At 39.2% G+C, this 14,036-nt stretch overlaps 1 protein-coding gene across 11 annotated transcripts in view; it reads left to right on the forward strand.

The window, feature by feature from the left end:
* Positions 1–13,832, forward strand: part of itpr1 (inositol 1,4,5-trisphosphate receptor type 1) — a 288,950-nt gene extending 275,118 nt beyond the window's left edge. For all 11 annotated transcript variants that reach the window (XM_062969741.1, XM_062969735.1, XM_062969734.1 and 8 more), the window contains 2 exons: positions 6,423–6,584; positions 12,448–13,832. In XM_062969741.1, coding sequence (XP_062825811.1) covers positions 6,423–6,584; positions 12,448–12,534 — 249 coding nt within the window. In that variant the 3' untranslated portion in view covers positions 12,535–13,832. The remainder of the gene's footprint in view (positions 1–6,422; positions 6,585–12,447) is intronic.
* Positions 13,833–14,036: the final 204 nt, after the last annotated feature.

A 14,036-nucleotide genomic window follows, 5' to 3' on the forward strand; every position in this document is an offset into this window, starting at 1 on the left:
AAGGATAATGAATAGACTGTTCATTATTATATTACAGCCATTTTCAAGTGCTGTTTCTGTAAAATGTCAGTCAATATGCAACTGCTCTGTGACGTTCTGCCTGGTTTAATTACCCTTGCAGTTTAATTGGTCACATCAAATTGCAATCTCCTACACTTTTAATTAGTGATCCACTTGTTCTAATATACCAACACCCCTATATTTCATGTGAGCAAACCTGGCAATCCATATGTAAATACTACATTTAGAAATGGTTTTAATGTATATCCTAAATAGCCGGCAAGAAAGCTGTTGGACTGTTGTTTTGAGTTTCAAAGCCAATTGGGATTAATAACTATAGACCTGCACTAAAGCCTGCCAAGACAGAGGAGGAAATAACTGCCATATACTCATAGATACTTATGACCTGCTTTTTGAGAAGGGGAAAGGTCTTTGTGTTGTTTTCCCTGACTAGAGACTGGTCATGTCATAAAAACCAGTCTCGTCCTCAAACAACATTGGTTGGGGATTATTGGAAATTGGAGGAAGATGTATTAAGGATAATTTTGCATGGTAGCGACAAGTCACAGCAAGGCTTTATTCAATTGCTGTTTTGTCATTACTAGAGTAAACAGAAGCATTTAGTGGCGGACAACCTATGTTCTTTCAGGTACACTTGAGAATACTGTCAAATAACTTTACCCAGAGGCTAAGTATTGCTGTTGTTTCTTATGCATTCACATTTTGTTGCAATTAAGAGTATATGAATAAACTGTATTAAGTGCATAGTGATCTCCTTCTCTTCCTTCTCCCCCTAAAGCTTAGATGACATTCTAATAAAATGCTAGCTTTTCATTCAATTTTTCAACTGACTCACAATGAAAGCAGCTACTTAAAACCTGGGATCCACAGCATAGTACTTGAGACATTTGTATCTAGGAATACATAGACCCCTTGCAAGTTGCAGCTAGAAATCAATTAACCCTTCCTAATTGTGAGCATCTCCTATTCTACTAACTCAACTGGAGATTTGCACACAGGCCTTTCTGTTTGCTTAGGTCTGAGCCCAGAGGAATTTGCTCCCTCCTTAGGAATGATCCATGGAAATTGGAGTTAGGGTCAGGCCCTGAGATCTAGCAACCATTGCTTTACACCTTGATCATGGACTTTCAAGAAGCACCTCAAAAGAGGGTGTAGAACTGGAAATACCATTGGTCTGAGTTACAGGTGGGCTGAAACAGATATTTTTAGTAGAGGAAGCATGGTCATATATAATAATAATCATCATCATCATCATACATTTTATTTATATCCCGCCCCCTCTTTCCAAAGGGACTTGGAGCAGCTCACAACACAAAAACAATATACATAATATCAAACAAAAGGCTGTAAATCAAAAACAAAAAAACAGTTAAAACAGCTAGTGGCCTTTAGACCCATCAGTATCAATATCAAACAGTTTTTAAAAACATTAAAATCATTTCTTTTTTTCCAAGTTCCCGATGAGATGTTATATGTTTCTAATCATACCCAGGCTTTCTTACTTTGTCCTCCTCTTCAAAGTATTCTCTGAACTTTAGCATTAAAGAGTGTCTCTAAAGTAAGAGGAAAGAGAAATTAAACAGTAACCAAATGGTCTATAAAGCATCTAGAAACAGTTATCTCACTATGTGCTCTCCTTTCTTCTTTCTACTCCCACACTACTTTGCATTTTTTCCAACTTTTCATTCTTTTTGCATCACTAACAGTGTGCATTAATACATGTGTCAGTGTCGTTTAACATTCTGTTTATGAGTGGATTTACATGTGAGCATTTAGCTGCGAAAGTGTATCCACTATCCAGCATTTGGGCAGGGGACAGGAGAGACAAGAGAGGCTCCTCGTTAGATTTACTCAAACTGGAGATGTTTTTCATGGCCACCAATACCAGGAGTATATTTTGTTTCCAAGTGCTTACGCACTTACTCCCCCATCCAAAATTGAGTACAAAAGAAACCACGGATTGATAACAAGTTCCCAGGTCATAATCTTTTTCCTTCTGTAAGGCAGAACCTGTCTTTCTGATGAGGTTTCATGCAGATCTGTACATTGACATAAGTATGGAAGCATCCTGTTGAGCTGTCCTCTCTGGAAATAAGGGTTACAGCCAGAGCCAGTCCAAGGTAATTTTCAAGTGTAGGCGAACAAAAATTTTGGTTCCCCCCCCCCCAAAAAAAACAATCACTGAAAAATAAAAGTGTTGGATAAGCAAAAATGTTTGATGATAAGGAGGGATTAAGGAAAAGCCTAAATAAATAGCACTCTGAAAATGGGAAATCCAGACAGGAAGCAATCAGGACCAACTGACACCCCCCAACCAAGGATGCCCCCAGGGAGGAAGCCCCACTTGCCTTGCTTCCTAGACTTCCTACAGAGGAGGAGGCTGAGTTGGATGACCCAGTAGTCTGAATCAGTACAACTATTTCTGACAATGTATGTCAGATTTTCTCAAACTGACATTTTCCAGAAGTGCTGGACTTTCATTACTGCCATCTCTGCCTTGCACATCCATTAGAAAGTGTAGATTCTATATCTCTGCTAAACTAAATAGTTGCATACATGTGTTAAAACTTTAATCCTCGGGAAAATCTACTTATAAATGAAGATACTAGGACTTATTTAACAATTTCCCTCCTTTCTCATAAATGGGGCCAAAAGTGGCTCACCTATGAATTAAAACAAACTCCATAAATTAAAAAGTAACAGTAGAAAATGAACATTCAATTAAATAAGTGTGTATGCATTAAATTAATTCACCCAAGTTAGGTAAGATAAGCAATACTTACTTCACAGGCTTCCCAAAAACCATATTGTCTTCCTAGGCTCCTTTCTGCAGCAGGAGACAGGAGTTGCCTCGATGGCGCCCCCAACAACATGGCGCCACAGGCAAATGCCTAGTTTGCCTCGTGGTAGAACCGCCTCTGGTTACAGCAGAGGAAGCATTACACAAAGGCCTACTTCACCAGTGGCTTAATAGCAAAGGCCAACTGAGTTAAAATATATATAAAATTTTGTCTTGTGAAAAAAAATGTTGAAAGACTTTCTGAATGTATGATCCTTGTGGTGAGGACACTAACGTTGCGTAGGTTTAGGCTTCTACCTTAATGCTTCTTCAGAATGCAGCCTGTAATAAAAACTGCAATTCCAGGGTATATTGTTGTTTGAATAAGTCCCTTACCATTTATGAATCACTCAAAGTCACTTTAGTAAAATTGTAGATAGAATGAAAGAATTATTGTGGAAAACATGTTACTAAAAATATTAGAAGACCAGGATAAAACACAGACATTTCATTTTGATTTGCTAATCTTTCTTCTTGTTGTTATATGTCTTGAAGTTGACTCCAGCTTATAATGATCTTCTCATAGGATTTTCTTGGCAAGGTTTATTCAGAGGAGGTTTCCCATTGCCTTCCCCTTCAAATGAGAGAGTCTGCCTTGCCCAAGGTTCCTCAGTGAAACCCATGGCTGGTAATGGAAATGTCCCTATTAAATGTTATGTCACACTTTTCCTCCAATCATGGGCAATCAGTTGTGGTTGAGTATGATTATTTTCCAAAGGTAGAGTCCTCACGGTATGTCTGTGAATGTCCATGAAGAGCTATTCTGTATCCGCATGATCTTTCACAAAGAGGACATACATTTCCAAATGGAAGGTGGTCATGACGTGCCTTTATTTTGTCATGTTTCTTCCTTTGTCCTGTATTTGTGCTTTTTCAAAATCCATAACATCATTGGTAACTGCTGACTTCCAGTTACAATAACTTCCTCCAATATGTCCAGGGTCACATACATCTATCTCCATTTTACCCTATTCCCATAAAACCCTATAAGGTTAGTCAGTTGGAGAAAGGGTGACTAGCCAATGTCCATCTTCATATCTGAATGGGACTAGAATCTGGATCCCTGTCCATCACTGCAGTTACCCCACCACAAGTCTCTTTAAGCACCTTTGCAGAAGCATATGAAAATCTTGGCCTCTCACTGAACATCGAGAAAACCAAAGTGCTCTACCAGCAGGCACCAACCAATCCCACTGCAGTGCCAGAAATTCAGTTTAATGATGTAAAGCTAGAAAACATTGACCATTTCTGCTATTTAGGCAGCCACCTCTCTACAAAAGCCAATATCGACACCAAAATACAACACCGTCTGAGCTCTGCAAGTGCAGCATTTTTTCAAATCAAGCAAAGTGTTTAAGGATAGGTACATTTGTACAGATACAAAGATACTTGTTTATAAAGTTATTGTCCTTCCAACTCTGTTGTATGCCTGCAAATATGGACAATCTACAAAAATCACTCGACTTCTGGCAAGATGCCATCAGCATTGCCTTTGAAAAATCCTGCAAATCTCTCGGGAAGATAGATGGACAAATGTCAGTGTCTGGAAGAAGCAAAGACCACCAGCACTGAAGCAATGATGCACTGGATGCCACGTTGTCCAAATATCTAATCACTATCTCTCAAAGCTTTACTCAGCTTAAGAATGAAATCATCATCATCTTTATTTATATCCCACCTTTCTCCCCTTAAAGACTCAAGGTGGCTGACATCTGTCCACACTAAACAGTTTAAAAAGAGGAATACAAATGTTAAAAAAAATTAAATAATAACAGTGTGGTAAAAAAAAATTAAAATACAGCAAATACATTAAAATGGCTTTTAAAACTCATACCCCCCAATCCCACCCATCCTCCACACTCTTCCCCAAATGCCTGTTGGCAGAGAAAAGTCTTGACCTGCTTGTGGAAGGCCAGCAGGGATGGCGCCATTCTGGTTTCTCTTGGGAGGGAGTTCCACCAAAAAGGCCCCCTCCCATGTTCCCACCAAGTGCACTTGAGTGGGTGGTGGGACTGAGAGAAGGCCTGCCCCAGTAGTTTGTAGAAGTCTCCCAGGTTCATAGAACGAGATGCGATCCTTCAGATAATCTGGACCGAAGCAATATAGGGCTTTGTAGGTCAAAACCAACACTTTGAAGCATGTTGGCAGCCAGTGGAGCTGTCACAACAGGGGAGTTATATGCTCCCTGTAGCCAGCCCAGTTAGCAGTCTGGCTGTTGCTCTTTGGACCAAAGTTTTAGAGAACTTTTCAAAGGTAGCCCCATGTAGAGCACATTACAGTAGTCCAACCAGAATGTAACCAAGGCATGTACCAACAAGGCCAGATCTGACATCTCCAGGAATGGGTGCAGTTGGTACACTAGCTTTAACTGTGCAAGATCACTCTTGGTCATTGCTGATATCTGGGCCTTCAGGTTCAGAGCCGAATCCAGGAGCACTCCCAAACTGTGAACATGCGCTTTCAGAGGGAGTGTAACCCCATCTAACACAGGCTGACTCCCTATTCCCAGCTCTGTCTTACAACTGGCTAGGAACACCTCTGTCTTGTCGAGATTAAGCTTCAATTTGTTTGCCCTTATACGGTCCATTACAGCTGCCAGGCATTGGATTAGCACAGGAACCACTTCCTTGGAATTAGGTGAAAAGCAATGATAGAATTCGGTGTCATCTGCATATAGATGGCACTGTACTCCAAAACTCCAGATTACCTCTCCCAGCGGTTTCATGTATATGTTGAACAGCATGGGGGGCAGCACAGAGCCCGAGGCACTCCACAGGCCAGTGGCAAAGGAGTCGGACAAAAGTCCCCCAGCACCACCTCCTGAGAACATCCTTGAAAACAGTACCTCCAAGCCCATCCCAGAAAGGCAACACAGAAGGATACCATGGCTGATGGTATCGAAAGCCATTGAAAGGTCCAGGAGAACCAACAGGGACACATTTCCCCTGTCCAGTTCTCTGCGTAGTTCATCCACTAAGGCAACCAAAGCTGTCTCCTTGGAATGTCAGTGGACAGCAAAAGAGATTTAAAGATGGGCTTAAAGTTAAGTTGAAAAAATGTGGCATAATCACCAAGAACTAGAAAGCCCTGCTACTTGAGCATTCTAACTGGAGGTCAGCTGTTGCTAACAGTGCTGTGGATTATGAAGAGGTACGAATAGACACCGAAAGGGAAAAACGTGCCAGGAGGAGGAGGTGTCAAGTAAACCCTTGTTGGAACTGACTTCCATCTGGAAATCAATGTCCCCATTGTGATAGACCATGCCAATCCAGAATAGGTCTCTACAGTCACTTACGAACCCATTGCCAAGACTCTACGTCTGGAAGACAATCATACTTGGCTATGAGGGATCACCTATGATGATCTTCCAATGTTGCTCTGTTTTGTGTCTTCGGGACCTGATATTTTTTCCTTTTTTAACAGCAAGTTGATGTAAAACATATTTTATAAGAATGCAAATTCATACTTTATAGAGCATTCTTTCAGAGTTTCCTTTGAAATACCAATGAACTTTACATATAGTATTGCCTTTGTAACGTTTCTTTTCATGTTTGAATTTCAGGAGAGAAATTTGGATTGGTTTCCTCGGATGCGTGCCATGTCACTTGTGAGTAGTGATTCCGAAGGGGAACAGAATGAACTCAGAAACCTGCAAGAGAAGCTTGAATCTACCATGAAGCTGGTATCCAACCTTTCTAGCCAGCTCTCTGAGCTTAAAGATCAGGTAAGGAAGTGTTTATTTCACGTAAGACATGTAAGGCTGTCTAATGTATTCAGAAATAAAACTGAGGAATTTGAGTGTGAGAAACTTGTTGGTCTATATATTTATGCATCTGATCTTTTAATGATGACCCATTGGTTGGCTGGGATTCTGAAACAGCACATTGGGGCAGCCTCTTCCTTGGCTTCTTTTCCACTCCTCATTTAGTCCCAAATACCATGTTCAACAGTGCCAGGCAAACAGATAATTGTGTATTTCTTGGAAAGAAAGGTGAATAAAATATCAATGAGAGCATTTTATTTGATTTGACCAATTTATCGGGGAGGGTCATCCGATATTGGTTGGAGTTTTCTTTACATTAAAGGCTGAGGAGGCTTTGAGGGTCACTGGGAGGCTTCTAGGGATACAAAAGTGGGGTTCACAGTCTGCCCCCACCCCATTTTGAGCTCCCTTTCCTAGTAAGGCCAGTTTTTATAAGTACCCAAAAAAGTAACAGTTCCAAGAATTGGAGATCAATAATTTCTATTCCTGGTTTCCGACAAGATATATTTTGTTGTTTTGTTGTTCAAATAAGCAAACTATTATTTGTGTTTGTTTACATATTGACAAACACAGAAAATTATACAGTGAAATGGCAACTTTTAGTTGGTACTGTAACTTGGACCTAAAGCTCCTAATTTGTATGTGCAAGGGAAATAAGGTAAACAGAGCAGGAAGAAGGGAGCATTTTGTCATGTCTGAGTACAAGCTTCATTTCTTCAAGCATTAAATAACTAGATGTTGTGAAAGCTCCAAACCTACCATGAAGAACAGCAGGGCAGAAGGGGACTTTACACTTATATGTCATTCCAATTCAAATCATTCCTCCAACTGTTGTTCCCCAGAGTTTCTTCTATTTTTATCCATGTTTAATTTTACAAGTTTTCCTTCCCAGATTTAACCCAACTTCTTCCTACTTTCTTCACATATTGTGTATATTCAAGGTCTGTAATAATTCTTGTTCATCTGTAAATTGTTACTTTTGGTGTTATCCTGTCCATCTTAGATGTTCACTTTGTTTCTACTCCTTCATGTTCAATATATGAAACAGGAGAAAGTATAACAGCATCTCGCTCTCCTTGAAACACTACGTATTATAGTAAAGGGTGTCAACGTATGACTATTCCTTGCTTGCTCTGCAGTGGCACCGCCTGAGTTACCAGTCATTAGGCTTGTTTAAACTGGCCCAAAAAGTGTCTTTTCTAGTTTGTTTCCATCTGGAGTTTTATTTTGTTCCAGCTAAAAATTAGTCAGTGAGCAATTGTTTTATGTCAATACACAATGTCAGCTTCTTTATTTCTAGGCATGTAGCAACACTGATTTTTCTTTCCTTGGAGAACAGTATGCTTACAAAACATGTCTGTGTATGTAAATATCAGCATCAGGGATGGTTTACCCTTCTGTGAAATGATGTTTAATACCTTTCATTTTATACCCTTCACCACCACTGTGGGTTGAACCCAAAAAACCACTGGTGGAAAGAAGTCAGAGAGAGATTACTCTCCCAGAACTCTCTTTTCCTTCGCATACACATAGGCATACTCATGCACATGAACACAAACATACATAATCATCCTGTAAAACCTGTTCTGATGGTGAAGAGATTCTGCTGAAATAGTTTTGGTGAGCTGAAGGAGAAGATGGAGATTACAGAAACTGGACAGGTATGCCTCCAGTCACATTAATAGAAGAATCTCTTCACAGTTTCTAGTCTTCCCTTCTTCCTCTATCTAGTGCACAGCATCAAGGAGTTTTATGAAACTTTGGGAGCATTTGTTCTTGGAAGGGAGTGGTCATCTTTTCTCCCTCTCCTCCCGTGAGCATCCAAGCAATTAGGATTAAGGTCTGAGTAGAACAAAGCTGTCTTATCGGTCTCCGCATTGCTTTTAGATAACTTCTCCTTTGTCTCTTGCACCTGCCTTCGCAAACATAGAATGCTTTCATGGGCTTTTTGACTAGCAGCCAAGATTTTAAAAACATGGGTCTTAAGCTTCCTGGATTGGGATATGTTGCCAGCCACTGAGAAAGCCCATTGGCATTCAGACCACTTCAGCTTCACCCATGTTTTAAGGTAATATTGAATAATGCAGCCGTGTCAAAAGCTGAGCAAACTTTTAAACTTTATCTTTCCTCCCATAAAAAACAAGAGAGAGAATGACGTTAGCTTTCAGGGACCTCTTTGATGCAGAGGAAGAAGGGGAAACCAAGTTGATTAATGTGAGAGAACAGACTGGAATTTCCCCTAAGTGCTGTCATTCAGTGTGCCCGGCTCAAGTTGCAGCATGTACCAATTATGCGACCAAACCAATACATCACTTTCTTATTAGGAACAACCCTCTCTAGAAAAGAGAGCCGACTGAAATTAATCTTGAATGAAATAACAAGCAAGTTCTGCTTTCAGAGCTGACTCTTCTGAGAGGTTTCTGGGGAATAAGCTTAATGCCAAGATACAACATGTCTACTTGGACTAAAACAACATTCTCAGGGAGCAATTGAAAGTGTGATCCCTGGTATTTTTAATGAATTTCAAGTTGTTGGCTTGTTAGGAATTTCCTGTGTCAACAATTAAAGCTACACAGTGAAAAAGAATCACTTTTAAGCAGATAAGCATGACATCTTGCCCATTATGTCCAGCTCAGACTGGGTATGTGATTTCCCCACAAATGGCACTGGAACCTGTCATGTTAATGTCATTCCTTGATTATGCTTGTTATCTGAATTACCTTTGTAAAAACATATCCTTTTGATATTCAGATTCAAACTGGCAATCAAAAGGAACATAATGATGACAAGAAGATTAACCTAAATTGGAAGCTCCTTTTCTGTTAATATGAGCTTCTCCTTGATTTTCTTTTGGCAGACGGCACCCTGTGTCTTGGTCTCCATTGTCGTCCACAGCAAATTGCAGCATAGCAAATAGTCCCAATACTAGCTGCTTGCAAGCAAATCAGATATCAAAGAAAAGAAAGGATATAAAAGTGATTGTTCATCTCCAGTATTCTTTAACCATTGCTTTGCCAGAGTAATACGGCTTCTTGACATAGATTTCTTCATATATCTTTCTGGTTTTGTATAGCGGCTCTGTAATAGAGGTTTTACTGGGAAATTCACACACAAACATTAAAGTTACAATATAAAGCAGTAAAATAATTTCTTTTAAACAAACAAATAAAAACATGGAGTTTTAAGATAAAAATCAGGTCATTAATGTGACTGGTCTGAAGGTCTTCACCGAGTACCAAAGTACTGATACAGATGACACCAGAAAGTTTGTCAAACTTTTCCAAACTGGGGTGCCACCCTATAGTTCCCCAACTTTAGACCCCACTCCCAAATGATTTGGATTTACGATAATCCAAGTATTGGATTTGATCCCAAAGTGGTTTTAAAGATAAAAGCTATTTAAATTGTACCCAAAAACAAGTCTGAGAACCATTGCAGTTTACAAAGTACAGATGCCATGTGATCAAAAAACGCCTAGTTACAGTTGGTGCTATTGCACTATTCTGGTCGAACTACTGTTTTATAAGGGCAATCCCTTGTATACAATGTTTCACATGAAAACCCTATTGCTGCTGCATCTGCTCTTTTCCTTGGTGTTACAGTGGCACTCTCATTCGCCCAGTGCCACAGCCAGGTTAGCTTTTGAGGTCTCTTAGGAAAGGCCATCTTTGGGGGATGTTCCTAGTATATCTGTTTGTTTAAGTTACAAAATACAGTCATTTAAATAATTGAAAATGAAAATGCTTAATTCTAAGCCATTCAGAGATCGTTTTGTTCAGGGACATATATGCATGTTCTTAAATATATAAATAATTATGATGTTTTAAGGTGTGTCTTGCGACTTTCTGCTCAGGGGTGTCCATACCACCTTTTGTCTTGGCCTTGGGTTTGCTGTCTACATATTTATGGCTTGAAGAAAGGAGAGTTTCTTCCTTTCTTTTGTACCTAACTTTTAAATCTCAAACTATCTTGAAAACAAAAACTCCAACACCTGGATTTTTGGATTAGAAATATTTATTTATTTATTTATTTACAGCATTTATATTCCGCCCTTCTCACCCCGAAGGCAAACATTCAATGCCTTTTAACATAGAAGAAAGACAAACAAACAGGCTCCGAGCGGTCTTGAACTCATGACCTCCTGGTCAGAGTGATCCATTGCAGTTAATTGCAGCTGGCTTGCTCTCCCTCCTGCGCCACAGCCCGGGCCCCTGGAGGATTTTGTGGTGTGTCTGATTTCAATACAGTTACTACAGTCAGGTTTTTATGAACAAATTCCTCGACTGGCGAAAATGTTAGAATTGTTATAGCTCCTCTAGAATCCTCTAAATATGATAACAGTCAGCCTGTGTTCTGTTTTCAAGTCTGATTAGATTTCATATTTTATAAAGTTTTTGGGATCACAGTACAATGTATGCTACATTTTCTTTGTTTGGATAATGTATATCTTATTAGACTTTTTCTATCACACAATACCAGAGTAAATTGAGCTAATTCTTGTTAGATGATGATTGTGACAATGACAACTAAGATAATGTGGCATGAAGCATTTGGGAGTATATTGCTAGTAACATAAAAATACTTCAGAAGCTGAATTTTTAAGTTTTGTTCAGTATAAACTTTGAAAATTGCTCTAAAATTGAAGTTCACAAAGACAATTTCTGCTAGATGACAATTTTAAAAAATCTCGCCTTTAAAATTGCTTATACTATGATGTGTCATACCATATATGTCAGTGGTTACCAACCTTTGGTCCTCCAGTTGTTTTGGAATTCAACTCCCAGAAATCCCAGCCAATTAACCAGCTGTTAGGAATTGTGGGAGCTAAAGTCCAAAACACCTGGAGGAGCAAAGATTGGGGACCACTGACAAGGTCAGTTATCTACAATAGACAACGTATCAGCCAGGTCAGAGTAGTATGCTCCCATTGGATGCCTCTGCCCTAATCAGTGATCCCTTTTGCTGCTGCAACCCCTTTGCACTCTGACAGTCTGGAACCACCCCATTCCACCGCTTCAGTAGTAGTATTTGGTTTAATAATGTCTACTATAGGAAGGGAAGAAACTCCAATGGATTCCAAATTGCTATTAGATCTTTTGCTGTTATAAGAGAATGAAATAAGATTGATTGCTCTAATCACCTGTAGATATGCAGAATAGCAAATATTTGTAAGCAGTATTTGTCAGGGCCATCTCAGGTCCTAGCGCCTTATAACAGGACATTCTCCCTCCACCTCGCCATTTCACTTACTTTCAAAGCTGTAAGAATAAAATCACTGATTTTTTTTAGATTGGAGATGTGATGCTGAAATAGGTAAAGTTAAAGGTAAAGGTTTTCCCCTGACATTAAATCTAATCATGCCTGACTCTGGGGGCTGGTGCTTATCTCCATTTCTAAGCCGAAGAGCCAGCGTCGCCCGTAGACACCTCCTAGGTCATGTGGCCAGCATAACTGCATGGAGTATCGTTACCTTCCCACCGAAGTGGTACCTATTGATCTACTCACATTTGCATGTTTTCACTGCTAGGTTGGCAGAAGCTGGGGCGCTCAGCCCGGTCCCCGGATTCGAAGCTGAGACTTTTTGGTCCGCAAGTTTAGCAGCTCAGTGCTTTAACACACTGCGCCATTGGGGGCTCCCTGGTGGAAGGATAGCTATGTTTTATTTACTGTAATTATGTTGATAAAATATATCACACAGGAGTGGACTTTTTCTGAAAAATGGTTTTCAGAACAACTCTTGACCACAATCTAACAGCAATAGCTCATTCTAAGATCTGTCATGGAGGAAGTGCCTGTTTTCTGAGTAAATGTTTTAATTTTCCAGATGACAGAACAGAGGAAGCAAAAACAGCGCATTGGGCTGCTAGGACATCCTCCTTCTATCAATGTGAACCCACAGCAACCAGCATAAATTGGACGGACAACTTGTTTCCCCAACTTGCTCCCACTCGGCAACACTTTGTATCAAGAGTTGAGATTAACTTAATGAAGTCAATCTCTTAAAGCTGCTTCTGTGTATTCCTAGCTCCTGTAAATAACCCTATTTTTATACAATGTGTATAGGACTGCTGTGAGAAGGTATGGGCTTATCTATTTTGGCACATTGATGAAGGGGGACTGTAGGGTTCCCCTTCAATGCCTTTTTATAGGAAGAAGTGAAGGGCACACCAAACTTGCACTTGAAAAAATGATTATTGACTACAATAGTATGTGATCTCTATTTTGTATTTAAGAACTTCAGATAGCTAGTATTTATGTTTTTATACCGTTGTGCAATATGAATTATGCAATCACACTATACTTGTTACTTATTCCTGTGTGCCCTCAAGGGAATGCACATCTTTGAATCTGGTGTCGTTCTTATATCATTTTACTAAATTGCATCCAATGACAGCTAAGCAAGACTGTGGCCAAACTGTGTTCCCAGCGAGGTTTCATTCTCCAGGGCATTTTTATAACGTATGGCATTCCAAAAGATTGACACGGTAACGCTGCCTCTCCCACAACCAACATTCCCCTTGATTTTTTAAAGTAAATAAAAAACAGAAAAAGGTTGGTTTATTTTCCCCACTTCCTACTTTAGAGCTGTTTCTTAGTGAACACTTCCATAAACACCAGAAAGCAGTGAAAGAGACACATGCATTCATACATGAAAAAAATCTTGAAAGGAAAATGAATTTTTATGAAAAAAAATTAAGCTGAGAGGGTTGTACACTGCTGGCAAATCAATGTCATTTTCTAGATTTATTTTCCTTGTTTTGTTTCTTCTTTTCTTTCTCTATGTGTGCCATATTCTTTTAGGAGAACATGGAAGGATTTCCAGAATGTACCATCTTCGTCTATCATCTATATATTTTATTACTCTGACAGGTGTATTTTTCCTTCAGACATGTGTTACACCAATTGAAGTATGAACTGTACCTTTTAGGACTCATAGCTGAGCACTGATTTTTTTTTTTTTGTAATTACTTGCAAAAGAGCCACTAGTTTTTGGATAGTGTTTTCTTTCCATTATGGTCACATTTTTTTGTTGTTCCTGACGGTTTGAAAACAAACAAACAAACAGATGTTGCCTAGTTTTGTACATGGTCCTCATTTTACAGAAGTGAAATATCTGCTTATTGAAAAAGCAGAGAAATGAAATATGCTTATTAAGGTTTGTAAATGCATAAATATAGATATTTAAATAAATGATAAAATAATAATGTACAGTGTTTTAGTGTGACATTTCATTTTTCTTCTCCAGTATTAGATTTTCTATCCCAGTCTCCTTTCTTCTCAGTGTAAAAAAAAAGACCAGGTTGAACCTAAGATCTATTACAAACAAGGAAAACCTGCCTAAAATGCTGCACTTTTATTGAAGCAATAATAATTATCTTTGTGGCCTGTCAATTAACAAGCTGAAAGCCTTGT

Source organism: Anolis carolinensis, chromosome 2 (assembly GCF_035594765.1).
Source record: "Anolis carolinensis isolate JA03-04 chromosome 2, rAnoCar3.1.pri, whole genome shotgun sequence".
NCBI lineage: Eukaryota > Metazoa > Chordata > Lepidosauria > Squamata > Dactyloidae > Anolis > Anolis carolinensis.